The sequence below is a fragment of the Nerophis ophidion genome, linkage group LG01, assembly GCF_033978795.1.
Source record: "Nerophis ophidion isolate RoL-2023_Sa linkage group LG01, RoL_Noph_v1.0, whole genome shotgun sequence".
NCBI classification, from domain to species: domain Eukaryota; kingdom Metazoa; phylum Chordata; class Actinopteri; order Syngnathiformes; family Syngnathidae; genus Nerophis; species Nerophis ophidion.
The window spans coordinates 42,336,661-42,350,317 of NC_084611.1; the positions used below are offsets into that span (position 1 = coordinate 42,336,661).

The following is a 13,657-nucleotide window of genomic DNA, read 5'->3' on the forward strand; positions in this document are numbered from 1 at the left end:
ACATTTTCTTTTTAAAAACACCACTTTATGGAACTCTATTGTGTCAAATAGTCAAATGTTTGATACAAATCTGAATAAATAACAAATAAATACAGGAATATGTCATTTTCATTAAGGGTTCGAATTTGGATTTGATTAAATTATTTAGGTCAGTCAAAATATATTAATAAACACAGCGTATATACACAGAAAACATAGTGAGTCTAAGTGAGTCAGCTTTAAAAAGATTTACTTGCCAAATAAAGATGATCAGAATCCCCACAGTTATGGTATGAAACAATAAAACAAACGAAAACTAAAAAATGCTGACGGGTGGATTTCCTTTAGAATAAATAGGACACGGCGTGTGTTCACTTCGCCGCCATCCTGGCTTCGATTATTATCCAATACCGCCGCACGATGGCAGTAAAATAATATTATAGATGCTTTACTGTCGAAAACCTCAATCGAGGAAGACAAATGCGGAAGTTAAACGGAAACAAAAAAGGGCTAAAATTAGCAACCCTTAAAAGTGTGTTTAGTGTAGTCTGGTCAATAATCACAATGTTTAAAGAGTTAGTGAAGACGCGACTAATGGCGGCGGCCGATGAAATATTTACGGTGTTTGAAAGAACCATAGTGTCGTACGAGAAGGAACTTTCTCGAATAAAAGAGGAGAAGGAGCAATATCGACAACAACTGGAAGCTGTTAGCCAGACTCAATTTGGGCCACACGCTGAAGGTATTTTCACTTCTATTTTTACCTCACAGTTATTTACAAATACACTCTTGGTGGGCAAAGTCTCTCCAAAAAAGTTAGACTTTAGCTACCAAGACTAACCTCAGAATGTAAAATGCAAATGTACATTAAACATGGCAAGTGGTCATGTGACTTAACATCTACATCAGGGGTCACCAACCTTTTTGAAACTAAGAGCTACTTCTTGGTTGCTAATTAATGCGAAGGGCTACCAGTTTGATACACACTTAAATAACTTGCCAGAAATAGCCAATTTGCTCAATTTACCTTTGATAATTAAATCTATATATATATATATATATATATATATATATATATATATATATATATATATATATATATATATATATAATGGGTGTTTCTGTTTGTTATTTCGTCGTACATTTATTTTCCTTTTACGGAAGGTTTTTTGTAGAGAATAAGTGATGAAAAAAACACTTAATTGAAATTACATTTTGAAACATAGTTTATCTTCAATTCTGACTCTTTAAAATTCAAAATTCAACCGAAAAAAAGAAGAGAAAAACTAGCCGATTCGAATCTTTTTGTAAAAATTTAAAAAATAATTTATGGAACACCATTTATCATTCATCATTAGTAATTTTTCCTGATTAAGATTAATTTGAGAATTTTGATGAGATGTTTTAAATGGGTTAAAATCCTATCTGTACTTTGTTAGAATATATAACATATTGGACCAAGCTATATTTCTAACAAAAACAAATCATTATTTCTTTTAGATTTTCCAGAACAAACATTTTAAAATAAATTCAAAATACTTTGAAATAAGATTTAAATTTGATTCTAAAGATTTTCTAGATTTGCCAGAATAATTTTTTGGAATTTTAATCATAATAAGTTTGAAGAAATATTTCACAAATATTCTTCGTTGAAAAAACAGAAGCTAAAATGAAGAATTAAATTAAAATGTATTTATTATTTTTTACAATGAAAAAAATTAATTTACTTGAACATTGATTTCAATTGTCGGAAAGAAGAGGAAGGAATTTAAAAGGTAAAAAGGCATATGTGTTTAAAACTCCTACAATCACTTTTAAGGTTGTATTTTTTCTGTAAAATTGTCTTTCTGAAAGTTATAAGAAGCAAAGTAAAAAAATAAATGAATAAGTGAAGATTAAGTCTTGAATATATTTTCTTGGATTTTTAAATTCTATTTGAGTTTTGTCTCTCTTAGAATTAAAAATGTCGAGCAAAAAAAATAAAGGCGGCTCACTGGTAAGTGCTGCTATTTGAGCAATTTTCTTCTGGTCCTTACGGGCTACCTGGTGCCCGCGGGCACCGCGTTGGTGACCCCAGATCTACATCGTCAGAAGGTTGGATGTGTGCAATTGGAACTGTTTGATCAAAATTGAGGACATCAATAAAAACAAATTCATCACCACTTTTCTTATTGCGACATGCCAACAAAAATAGTATCCGCCATATTAAATAGCCAAGTGGATAATTTGTTTTGACCTTTCTCGGCCACCGTTGGTATAGACATTCTATGTTTTGATGACTGATGGTGCGTGGCGATGGCGCCACAGATGTGCAGACAGACTTCATTAACGTTTAACATCTTAATTGAAAGTGCTGAACTTCATGAACAGTCTGCCAGTCTTAAATTCAATGTTTTTTTTTCTAGTATTGATGAAATGGATTGATTGCCTTTTTTAAAACAATGTTGGATCAATATACATCTTCTAGAACAGTGGTTTTCAACCTTTTTTCAGTGATGTTCCTGTGAACATTTTTTAATTCAAGTACCCCCTAATAAGAGTGAAGCATTTTTGGTTGAAAAAAGAAATAAAGAAGTAAAGTACAGCACTATGTAATCAGTTTCTGATTTATTAAATTGTATAACAGTACAACATTTTGCTCATTTGTAGTGGTCTTTCTTGAACTATTTGGAAAGAAAGTATTTAAAAATAACTAAAAACTTGTTGAAAAATAAACAAGTGATTTAATTATAAATAAAGATTTCTACACATAGAAGTAATCATCAACTTAAAGTGCCCTCTTTGTGGATTGTAATAGAGATCCACCTGGATTCATCAAATTAATTCTAAACATTTCTTCACAAAAAAAGGAAATCAATATTTATGGAACATGTCCACAAAAAATGTAGCTGTCAACACTGAATATTGCATGGTTGTATTTTCTTTTTACAGTATATGAACTTACATTCATATTTTCTTGAAGTGTTATTCAATAAATATATTTATAAAGGATTTTTGAATTGTTGCTATTTTTAGAATACTTTTAAAAAATCTCACGTCCCCCTTTGGCATACCTTCAAGTACCCCCAGGGGTACGTGTACCCCCATTTAAGAACCACTGTTCTAGAAGACCAATTTGCTGAGTACAGATTGATGTAGTTGAATTTTAGGAATATAAATCAGTAGATTGATGTAGTGGATTAATTGTTACACCCCCTAAATGTTACCTACTTGACGCCTGTATGTCCGTCCATTCATCCATTCATCCATCCGTCCGTCCATCCATCCATCCATTCATCCATTCATCATGCCTCCTGGCATGCAGGGCAGCAAGAAAATCTCTCCACTCCTGACTATCTTGAGACCTTCTCTGGATTGATCTCCAGATCTGGTGGAGGTTTGTCTTTTAATCTTCCAAAGTCCTTTGCCAGGTGTTCTTGGGGCAACCCCACATTTTCCCTGCTTCTGGAGTCCAATGAAGAGTTGTCCTGGTTATGTGATCAGCCTTCTTTCTCAAGATATGCCTAATCCACCTTCATCGGTCTCATTGGTATATCTTCCATTCTTTCCTGATGTACTTCCCTATATACATAAATTGTCTGTGGTAAGTCTCCATTTAATTTCCAGTGCCCCTGCCCATCTTCCCCCCATCTTCTATTCGCCCATGTTCGTTGTGGAGTTTGATGGTTTTGCTCCTGAAGAGAAGCAGCCTGTCGCTGAACGGGCTTCTTGGCACCGTCTATTACAAGCCTGGGGAATTATATTGACTCGGGGGACAATTTAGGGGAAAAAAATGTGTCCCGGGGCCGGTACATATATGGTAAATATATTATTTATGAACACTAATCCATCCATCCATCCATCCATATTCTTCTGCTTATCCGAGGTCGGGTCGTGGGGGCAGCAGCCTAAGCAGGGAAACCCAAACTTTCTTCTCCCCAGCCACTTTGTCCAGCTCTTCCCGGGGGATCCCAAGGCGTTCCCAGGGCAGCCGGGAGACATTGTGCCCTAAACCAGTGGTCCCCAACCACCGGGCCGCGCAGAAGAATTTTTATTAAAAAAAAATGTTTTTTTATTTTTTATTATTAAATCAACATAAAAAACACAATATACACTTACAAATAGTGCACCAACCACAAAAAACTCCCTTTTTCATGACAAAAACGTAACTTTTTCATGACAAAGAAGAAGAAAAAAAAAAGAGAAAAAAAAGGACACAAAACTCATGACCATACGTGAGGATGCTAACGTAGATCGACCGGTAGATTGAGAGCTTTGCGTTCCGGCTCAGCTCCTTCTTCACCACAACGGATCGATACAGCGTCCGCATTACTGAAGACGCCTGTCCAGCTCACCATCCACTCTTCCCTCACTCGTGAACAACACTCCGAGGTACTTGAACTCCTCCACTTTGGGCAGGGTCTCCTTCCCAACCCGGAGATGGCACTCCACACTTTTCCGGGCGAGAACCATAGACTCGGACTTGGAGGAGCTGATTCTCATCCCAGTCGCTTCACACTCGGCTGCGAACCGATCCAGTGAGAGCTGAAGATCCTGGCCAGATATAGCCATCAGGACCACATCATCTGCAAAAAGCAGAGACCTAATCCTGCAGCCACTAAACCGGATCCCATCAACGCCTTGACTTCGCCTAGAAGTTCTGTCCATAAATGTTATGAACAAAATCATACAAAACCTCACAAGAATGTCTGATTGTATGCTAAAAACATAATGACAGACCGCCTTTAAAAACGGAATGGAATTAAACATTTTTTTACTGAATGAGACATCCAGAATGTACATAAAATAAATAAAGACTGTGGGATTTACAAAATAAACTATGAACGATAAAACACTGAATATTGACAACATATGAATGTCACACCCCCTCTCATCCACATATTTTACAATCAAATGAAACGCAACAAAAATGCAACAAACACAGCTAAATATGAACGCGAAGGGTAAAAAAAACCAAACCCATCTACAATCTGATATATCTGACACATCACTAAGCTTTAGAACTTTGTTGTAAAAATCTCCTTCCTCGTCTGTCCCTGACACCCGCATTTCAGGCTGGTCGCTCGGGAAACACTCATCCACCCACACTGCTTGGTGCCTCGCCTGAGCTGCTGTGACTTATGTAGATTACCATAGTAACTAATTAGATTATCATTAGGGATGTCCCGATCCGATATTGGTATCAGAAATCAGTCCGATATTAGCCAAATAAGTGAATGTCGGATTTTATCGGACTGAATCTAAAAACTCCGATATAAGCGCTTCGATATAAGCTGTCCATTTACCGCTGCAGCACTTCTATAAAAGGTGACTCTGGTTTGATCACACTCCAACACAGTAGGTGGCGGCAATGCCCCTTAATTAACGTTGGTGCCGGCCGCGGAAGAAGAGCGTCTCTGATCCAGCATGCACAGCCCACGTGATCACAACAACGACTACGCATGTGCTTGCAGCAAAGTGGAGTGAATCACTACACTTTGATGCAAGCATATCGTATTGATATCGGTATCGGCCAATACTCAAGCCTACAATATCGGTATCGTATTAGAAGTGAAAAAGTTGTATCGGGACATCCCTAATTACCATAATAATTAGTACGTCATGCAAAAGCGCAGATTCCAACCATTGAAATAGTTTGTATAGTTCAATACTGGCGGTAATTTGAAAACATCACTGCACATCATAGTGGCAGCTACAATTTCCATCTTAAAGATCTAAAAAAAAATATGGGGGAATGTCCGGCGGGCCAGATTGAAAAGCTTAATGGGCCTTAATTTGCCCAGGTATGGTCTATGACAGGGGCGCCACTAGGCCTATTTTAGGGGGGCTCAAGCCCCCCTAAAATATTCTTAATGCCCTCTAAATAATTTGGCATTATATTTTATTTTATTTATATTTATTTTCTTTTTCGTTACAAATACATGCCGAAATATTCATTTTAAAGTGGCCAGAATAAGAGTTTAAAATAAATAATCATATAACCTGTCATCATTCACTCAGTTTCCCCTCACTTCATAGCGTAAGGAGCGCTCCTGCCTACTGGCGCTGACAAGACGAGACGCGCGGCCGCCATCTTGGAGTGGTGATCCACTCCACTCAGTACAATTCTTTTAGCACGAGCAATGAACTGTCAGCACATTTTATCTCACTGAATACCACTGATTTTCACGCCCTTTTTCATTATACGTGTAACTATGATAAAGGACACATGTTTTGGCGTGTTCATAGTTTGCTTAACAGTAATAGAATATTCTCATATGCTATAAGTGACCAGACGTCCAAGATCAAAAGTGAGAATAATAATCCCAGAGAACGGGGAAAAAACGGTCAGCTATTTTTAAGTTGAAGAAACAATATGATTAGGTTATATATACATGTGTATATCCTACGTAAACAATGTATAAGTATACTAGATATCTATATAGCTTACTGACCAATAGACTGTATTTTTGTTGCTGCAAGAGCAGAGAGTTTATTCTGTTTTGACACTTTGTATTGATATTTTCTATTACATTCTTCCCGTAAACGATCATGTTTACAGTAATTGTTTTTATGTATTTTTCATGTATGTTGCTTTGGATAAAAGTGTCTTCCAAATACTTAAACATAAATAAACACCTGAAAGTCTTTATAATCTGCTAAAACCACCAATCTGTTTCACTGGATTCAGAATAAAACCAAATTATGTGTTACCCAACAAAGTTAGTATTTGAATATTGTTACTTGAAGACTTATTCCTGGTTACAGTTATACTGTTAAGAGAGTATTGTCTTATGTTTTGCCTAAAATGAGAATGCATCATAATCAGTGGTGGCTGGTGAATTTTGTTTTAGGTGGGGCTGAAAGTTTGTAAACCAAATACCTCTAGGGGCGTCATCCTCCCCCAGAAAATTTCTTTGTGATTTTCACATACAAATATTGAAGATCTTTGCTCCTTCTCAACTCTGTGGTCAAGCTGCACAAAACCTTGTGTCTGCAATTGCAAGTAATTTAATTTTAAAGTTTTGTGTTTCTTGTAGAATCTATATAAAGTAGTATACATTAGCCTATTGTTAAAATAATGAAAACATCATTAAAAATATATTTGTTTCATTGCATAAATTTGTTACATTAATAGCTGTAGTATTATTATAGGATGGCTTATTAAACATTTCATAGGATTTTCAGAGGGAAGAAAATCCAAGACGTTTAACAAAAAAATGTAAAATGACTAAATACATAAAGAGAAAAAGAAAAAAGTGGTTAAAAGCCATCACCCCGTGCATTTTTTTCCCGTCCCTGGGACGATGGGACATCATTTATGCAAGCCCTGGAAGTTAAATTTTATTGTTTGCATTATTTGGAGTTTTACGTGTGGAGTTCCCCAGGGTTCGGTCCTTGGCCCTGCACTCTTCAGCATCTACATGCTGCCGCTAGGTGACATCATACGCAAATACGGTGTTAGCTTTCACTGTTATGCTGATGACACCCAACTCTACATGCCCCTAAAGCTGACCAACACGCCGGATTGTAGTCAGCTGGAGGCGTGTCTTAATGAAATTAAACAATGGATGTCCGCTAACTTTTTGCAACTCAACGCCAAAAAAACGGAAATGCTGATTATCGGTCCTGCTAGACACCGAACTCTATTTAATAATACAACTCTAACATTTGACAACCAAATTATTAAACAAGGCGACACGGTAAAGAATCTGGGTATTATCTTCGACCCAACTCTCTCCTTTGAGGCACACATTAAAAGCGTTACTAAAACGGCCTTCTTTCATCTCCGTAATATCGCTAAAATTCGCTCCATTCTGTCCACTAAAGACGCTGAGATCATTATCCATGCGTTTGTTACGTCTCGCCTCGACTACTGTAACGTATTATTTTCGGGTCTCCCCATGTCTAGCATTAAAAGATTACAGTTGGTACAAAATGCGGCTGCTAGACTTTTGACAAGAACAAGAAAGTTTGATCACATTACGCCTGTACTGGCTCACCTGCACTGGCTTCCTGTGCACTTAAGATGTGACTTTAAGGTTTTACTACTTACGTATAAAATACTACACGGTCTAGCTCCATCCTATCTTGCCGATTGTATTGCACCATATGTCATGGCAAGAAATCTGCGTTCAAAGGACTCCGGCTTGTTAGTGATTCCCAAAGCCCAAAAAAAGTCTGCGGGCTATAGCGCGTTTTCCGTTCGGGCTCCAGTACTCTGGAATGCCCTCCCGGTAACAGTTCGAGATGCCACCTCAGTAGAAGCATTTAAGTCTCACCTTAAAACTCATTTGTATACTCTAGCCTTTAAATAGACTCCCTTTTTAGACCAGTTGATCTGCCGTTTCTTTTCTTTTTCTTCTATGTCCCACTCTCCCTTGTGGAGGGGGTCCGGTCCGATCCGGTGGCCATGTACTGCTTGCCTGTGTATCGGCTGGGGACATCTCTGCGCTGCTGATCCGCCTCCGCTTGGGATGGTTTCCTGCTGGCTCCGCTGTGAACGGGACTCTCGCTGCTGTGTTGGATCCGCTTTGGACTGGACTCTCGCGACTGTGTTGGATCCATTGTGGATTGAACTTTCACAGTATCATGTTGGACCCGCTCGACATCCATTGCTTTCCTCCTCTCTAAGGTTCTCATAGTCATCATTGTCACCGACGTCCCACTGGGTCATTATTGTCACCGATGTCCCACTGGGTGTGAGTTTTCCTTGCCCTTATGTGGGCCTACCGAGGATGTCGTGGTGGTTTGTGCAGCCCTTTGAGACACTAGTGATTTAGGGCTATATAAGTAAACATTGATTGATGATGATTGATTTGTTTCAGCATTGCACTTTGAAGATGGTCCCTCAGCTCTTTGACAGCTTTGGCTCTTTTTCAGATCAGCAGACGGACTCTGGGTCTTTCTTACAGTATACATAAACGTTCCTTACTTCCATTTAGACTTCCATATATATTTAATTTCCTTAACCGACTTAAATAATAATAATAACAAAGAATAATTTCTAAGTCTTTGTTAGCCGTTTGTGAATTTTTGTACTCGTGCACTAAGTTCGCTCACATCCTGTTCATCTCCTGGGGGTAAGCCCCCCTGTCCTTAAATGCTAATGACGCCCCTGGTCTATGATGATAGGGCCAAACTCCATGCCAATCACAACTCTAGACCTCCTTATTAGTGTGTTAAGCCTAAAGGAGTCCTCCTTAAAGTCCTACTGAAATGAGATTTTCTTATTTAAACGGGGATAGCAGGTCCATTCTATGTGTCATACTTGATCATTTCGCGGTATTGCCATATTTTTGCTGAAAGGATTTGGTAGAGAACATCGACGATAAAGTCCGCAACTTTAAAATGCAATAAAAAAGCCTTGCCTTTACCGGAAGTAGCAGACGATATGCGCGTGACGTCACGGGATGTAGGGCTCCTTACATCCTCACATTGTTTATAATCATAGCCTCCAGCAGCAAGAGCTATTCGGACAGAGAAAGCGACAATTTCCCCGTTAATTTGAGCTAGGATGAAATATTCATGGATGAGGAAAGTTAGAGTGAAGCACTAAAAGAAAAAAAAGGGTGACGGCTCGGGCGTTTCAGATGTAATTAGACACATTTGCTTGGATAATTCTGGAAGATCCCTTATTTGCTTATTGTTTTAATAGTGTTTTAGTGAGATTCTAAAGTCATACCTGAAAGTCGGATGGCTGCGGTGAACGCCAGTGTCTCAGAGAGAAGCCAATGGAGGAGCCAAGATCACACATGCGTTTTTGACAGCTACAGGAGGAGGTCCCATAATCCACTGAAATCTCCGGTAAGAGCTGACTTAATATCACAATTTTCCCATCCAAAAACTCGCTGGTTGACATAGAGAAACATGTTCGCTTGACCGCTCTGTTCACAACAAACAAACAACGGCTGTGTCTTGGTGCTAAAGGCAGCTGCAATCCACCACTTTCCACCAACAGCATTCTTATTTATAGTCTCCATTATTAATTGAACAAACTGCAAAAGATTCAGCAACACAGATGTCCAAATTACTGTGTAATTATGCGATGAAAAGAGACGATGGTTTTTGAACATTTTGTGGACTTTTGCCGACTTTTCCAACTTTTCTCTCCCATTTCCCGTGGGACTTTGCTGGGGGCGTTTTGGTCAAGTTGGGCTTACTGGGACTTGCGCAGCCGTAGTAGAGATGGGCACATAGGCAATTATATCATCCGCATCCGCATCACCAAAGTCGTCATCCACCCGCCGTTCACCCGAACCAACATTTTATCAGGACCGTACCCGCCCGCCAACCGCCCGCTGAAATACATCAGAGGTTGTCCGCCTTTACCACTCATAGAGCTATTTAAACCTGTTTCACAGAGTAATGATGACAATTGGAGCCGCTAACGTTCCCGCGACTATCCAATAGTGTTCATCCTGTTTACAATAATATTGGCGTGCTGTGAAGCCATTGCCTTAGACACCTTCAACAACATGTACGAACCAATTGTTGGTCCGGCAACATGTTGTGTGCAGGTGCCGCAATTACACGTTCGAGATTGAAAGGCATATTGGGTGATACAGAGTACACCGATGGTTGTGATATAAACAACTTTAACACTTACTAATATGCGCCACGCTGTGAAGCCACACCCAACAAGATTGCCAAACACATTTCGGGAGAACATCCTCACAGTAACACAACATAAACGCAACACAACAAATACCCATAATCCTTTGTATCCGTGACACAACCTGAAAATATTTTACACCCCCGCGCCCCCAACCCCGCCCACCTTACCGACGCACGGGGGGGTTGCTGCTAGCGGGGTGTATAAAATAGTCAGGAAGTGTCATGAATACAAAGGATTATGGGTATTTGTTGTGTTGCGTTTATGTTGTGTTACTGTGAGGATGTTCTCCCGAAATGTGTTTGTCGTTCTTAATTGGTGTGGCTTCACAGCATGGCGCATATTACTAAGAGTGTTAAGATTGTTTAAATCACAACCATTAGTGTACGCTGTGTCACCCAGTATGCCTTGCAGTCGTGTGCGTGTTGTCGCGGAAGCCGCACACAACATGATGCTGGACTGATAAGCAGATCGTACATGTTGTTGAAGGTGTCTAAAGCAATGGCTTCATAGCACGCCCTAATACTTATCATCTGGGTGACTACCGGCAGTCAATTAGGAGAATAATAGCGTATTTTATTGTCTTCTTCGCTTTATGACACGGGTCTTAAATGGCACTTTGAATGGCAAAGGATACCGACCACAGAACCATGCATATCAAATATTTCCGGATGATTCAACCGCCACCCGCCCGAATATAATTAAAATCTATTCTTTCGTCATGTCAACTGCCCGACCCGCGGTTTATCTGCGGACTCTGCGGATGAGACCGCAAACCGCACATCTCTACTGGGTAGCTATTTTGAACATTTTGGGGACTTCTGCCGGCTTTTCCAACATTTCTCCCCCACTTCCCGTTGTGGGTGGTTTTGGGACTCCTCTTCCTCCTATCCAGGAGATCTCAAACAGCCGCTGCCTGACCAGGGCTCAGAAAATCTGCAGAGACTCTTCCCAGCCTCACAAAGGACTGTTTTCACTTGTGGACTCTAGAAAGAGGTTACGCAGCCTCAGAAACAGAACCTCCAGCTTCTGTACCAGCTTCTTCCCTCAGGCCATAAGACTCTTGAACGCATCATAATAATCCCCTCAATTCCCCCCAAAAATGGATTAACTCGGTGGCATATAAAGACAAAATAACATACATTCATAAATATGGATGTATATGCAAAAGTGCAATGTATTTATATGTACAGTAATCTATTTATTTATATCTGCACCTTATTGTTTTTTATCCTGCACTACCATGAGCTAATGCAACGAAATGTTGTTCTTATCTGTACTGTAAAGTTCAAATTTGAATGAATAAGTAAAAGAAATTCCAAGTCTAAGAAAAGTCAGTAAAAATATGATGCACCTGTGTCTTTCAAAGATAAATAGGGTTTTAGGCTGGTTCTTTTTTTTTACGACCTTTTGAGGCATTATAGATTTGTATTGGAACACCTTTGCCTGAATTGTGTTTGGTTTACTTGTGTCCTGCAGATGTCCAGCAGCCGAGGAAGGGGGTAAGCTGCACACTGAAGGAGGAGGATCCTCAGCCGCACGATGTTAAAGAGGAAGAGGAAGAACTTCGTATCACTCGGGAGAGAGAGTGTCTTCTAGGGCGAGAGGCGGCTGATCCTGCCAAATTTCCACTGACTGTTGTTCCTGTGAAGACTGCAGATGATGGAGAGGAACCACAAGTAGACCACCTCTTAGCTCCGCTATCAGATAGGGACGACACAACGTCACCCTCTCCTCAGGATGAAGTTAGGGACGACACCCACGAACCTTTGATCAGCGATACGGACTGTGAAGGTGATATAAGGACTGATACTGACGACAAACCCTCTGAATGCTCTGCAAAAGGCAAAGACCATTTAACCTGCTCAGTTTGCGCGAAAAGATTTCCTAAAAAGGGGGATTTGACTCGGCACATGCGGACACATACCGGAGAAAAACCTTTCAGTTGCTCAGTTTGCGATAAAAGATTCCCTCGAAAGTCAAGTATTATAATCCATATGAGAACGCACACAGGGGAAAAACCTTTTAGTTGCCTTTTTTGTGGTAAAGGATTTTCCCAAAATGTAGCAATGGTGTCACACATGAGAACGCACACTGGTGAAAAACCCTTTAGTTGTTCAGTGTGTGAAAAAAGATTCTCTCGTAGGTCATATATGGTATCGCATACAAGGACGCACACAGGAGAAAAACCACATTCCTGTCCATTTTGTGCTAAAACATTTACAAGACACAACAACTTAATGACACACATGCGAACCCACAATGGAGAATAACACTTTTCCTGTTCTAAAATATTGACACGTCATAAAAGTGTATGATGTCACATGTGAAAAGTCACCCAGAAGGTAATGATCTGCTGTATGTACCATATCAGGATTCTTCATGAGTTCCAAGTTTGTGTACTGCTAAGAACATTAGATCAGGGCCGATCTGCTCTACACAAGAACACAGGCTGTGTGTAGTGCCCCAGGATCTGTGGGGGAGGCCGTTGACGTGAAGAAGCACATGTAAAATGTCAAATAATGAATGACAAAGGAGAGTGCTTCAAATGAAATGTTACTGCAAACATATTCCTAGCCAAAATTCTGCTCTGTAATGCAGTATGTACAGGGTTTGATTCGCAGTCTGTAAGATGTCCAAATGTATTTTTTACTGAAAGCGGACTTATTATGCAAAACAAACTTTTTTTCACCTACTGGTACCTGTTTTTGTGTTGTGTTTGGGATCTGCATAAGTTCCGAAAATTTCAAATCAAATCATAGAAACATGGAGGAGATATTCATAAAACAATCTCGCCTTTATTCATACTTCTTTCAAACGAGCCGTTTGGAAGTCACCCGATTTGTGATGTTTTTTCCTATTGGTGACATAAGCAAATATCTCCTTATATGGTTACGTTTTACTCGAAGAACTTTGCCCGAGTACGCCATTGCAGTCCAACATAGTCAATAGGTTCCTTTTTTCTCTATATCCTTTTGTTCAAAAGCATTCCACCGCTTTTGCCCTTTCTAATACAAAGTAGCATATATTTTTAACTTAGATCTGTCAGTAGACTCCATATGGCAGACGTGGTGGAGACATAGT

At 39.6% G+C, this 13,657-nt stretch overlaps 1 protein-coding gene across 1 annotated transcript in view; it reads left to right on the top strand.

Annotated features, from left to right (window-relative positions):
• The first annotated feature begins 435 nt into the window (after positions 1-435).
• The window catches only part of LOC133569671 (oocyte zinc finger protein XlCOF7.1-like), a 13,869-nt gene continuing 647 nt past the window's right edge, over positions 436-13,657 (top strand). The window contains exons 1-2 of the mRNA XM_061922225.1: positions 436-721; positions 12,053-13,657. The exon at positions 12,053-13,657 is cut by the window's right edge and continues 647 nt beyond it. Coding sequence (XP_061778209.1) covers positions 460-721; positions 12,053-12,846 — 1,056 coding nt within the window. The 5' untranslated portion in view covers positions 436-459 and the 3' untranslated portion in view covers positions 12,847-13,657. The remainder of the gene's footprint in view (positions 722-12,052) is intronic.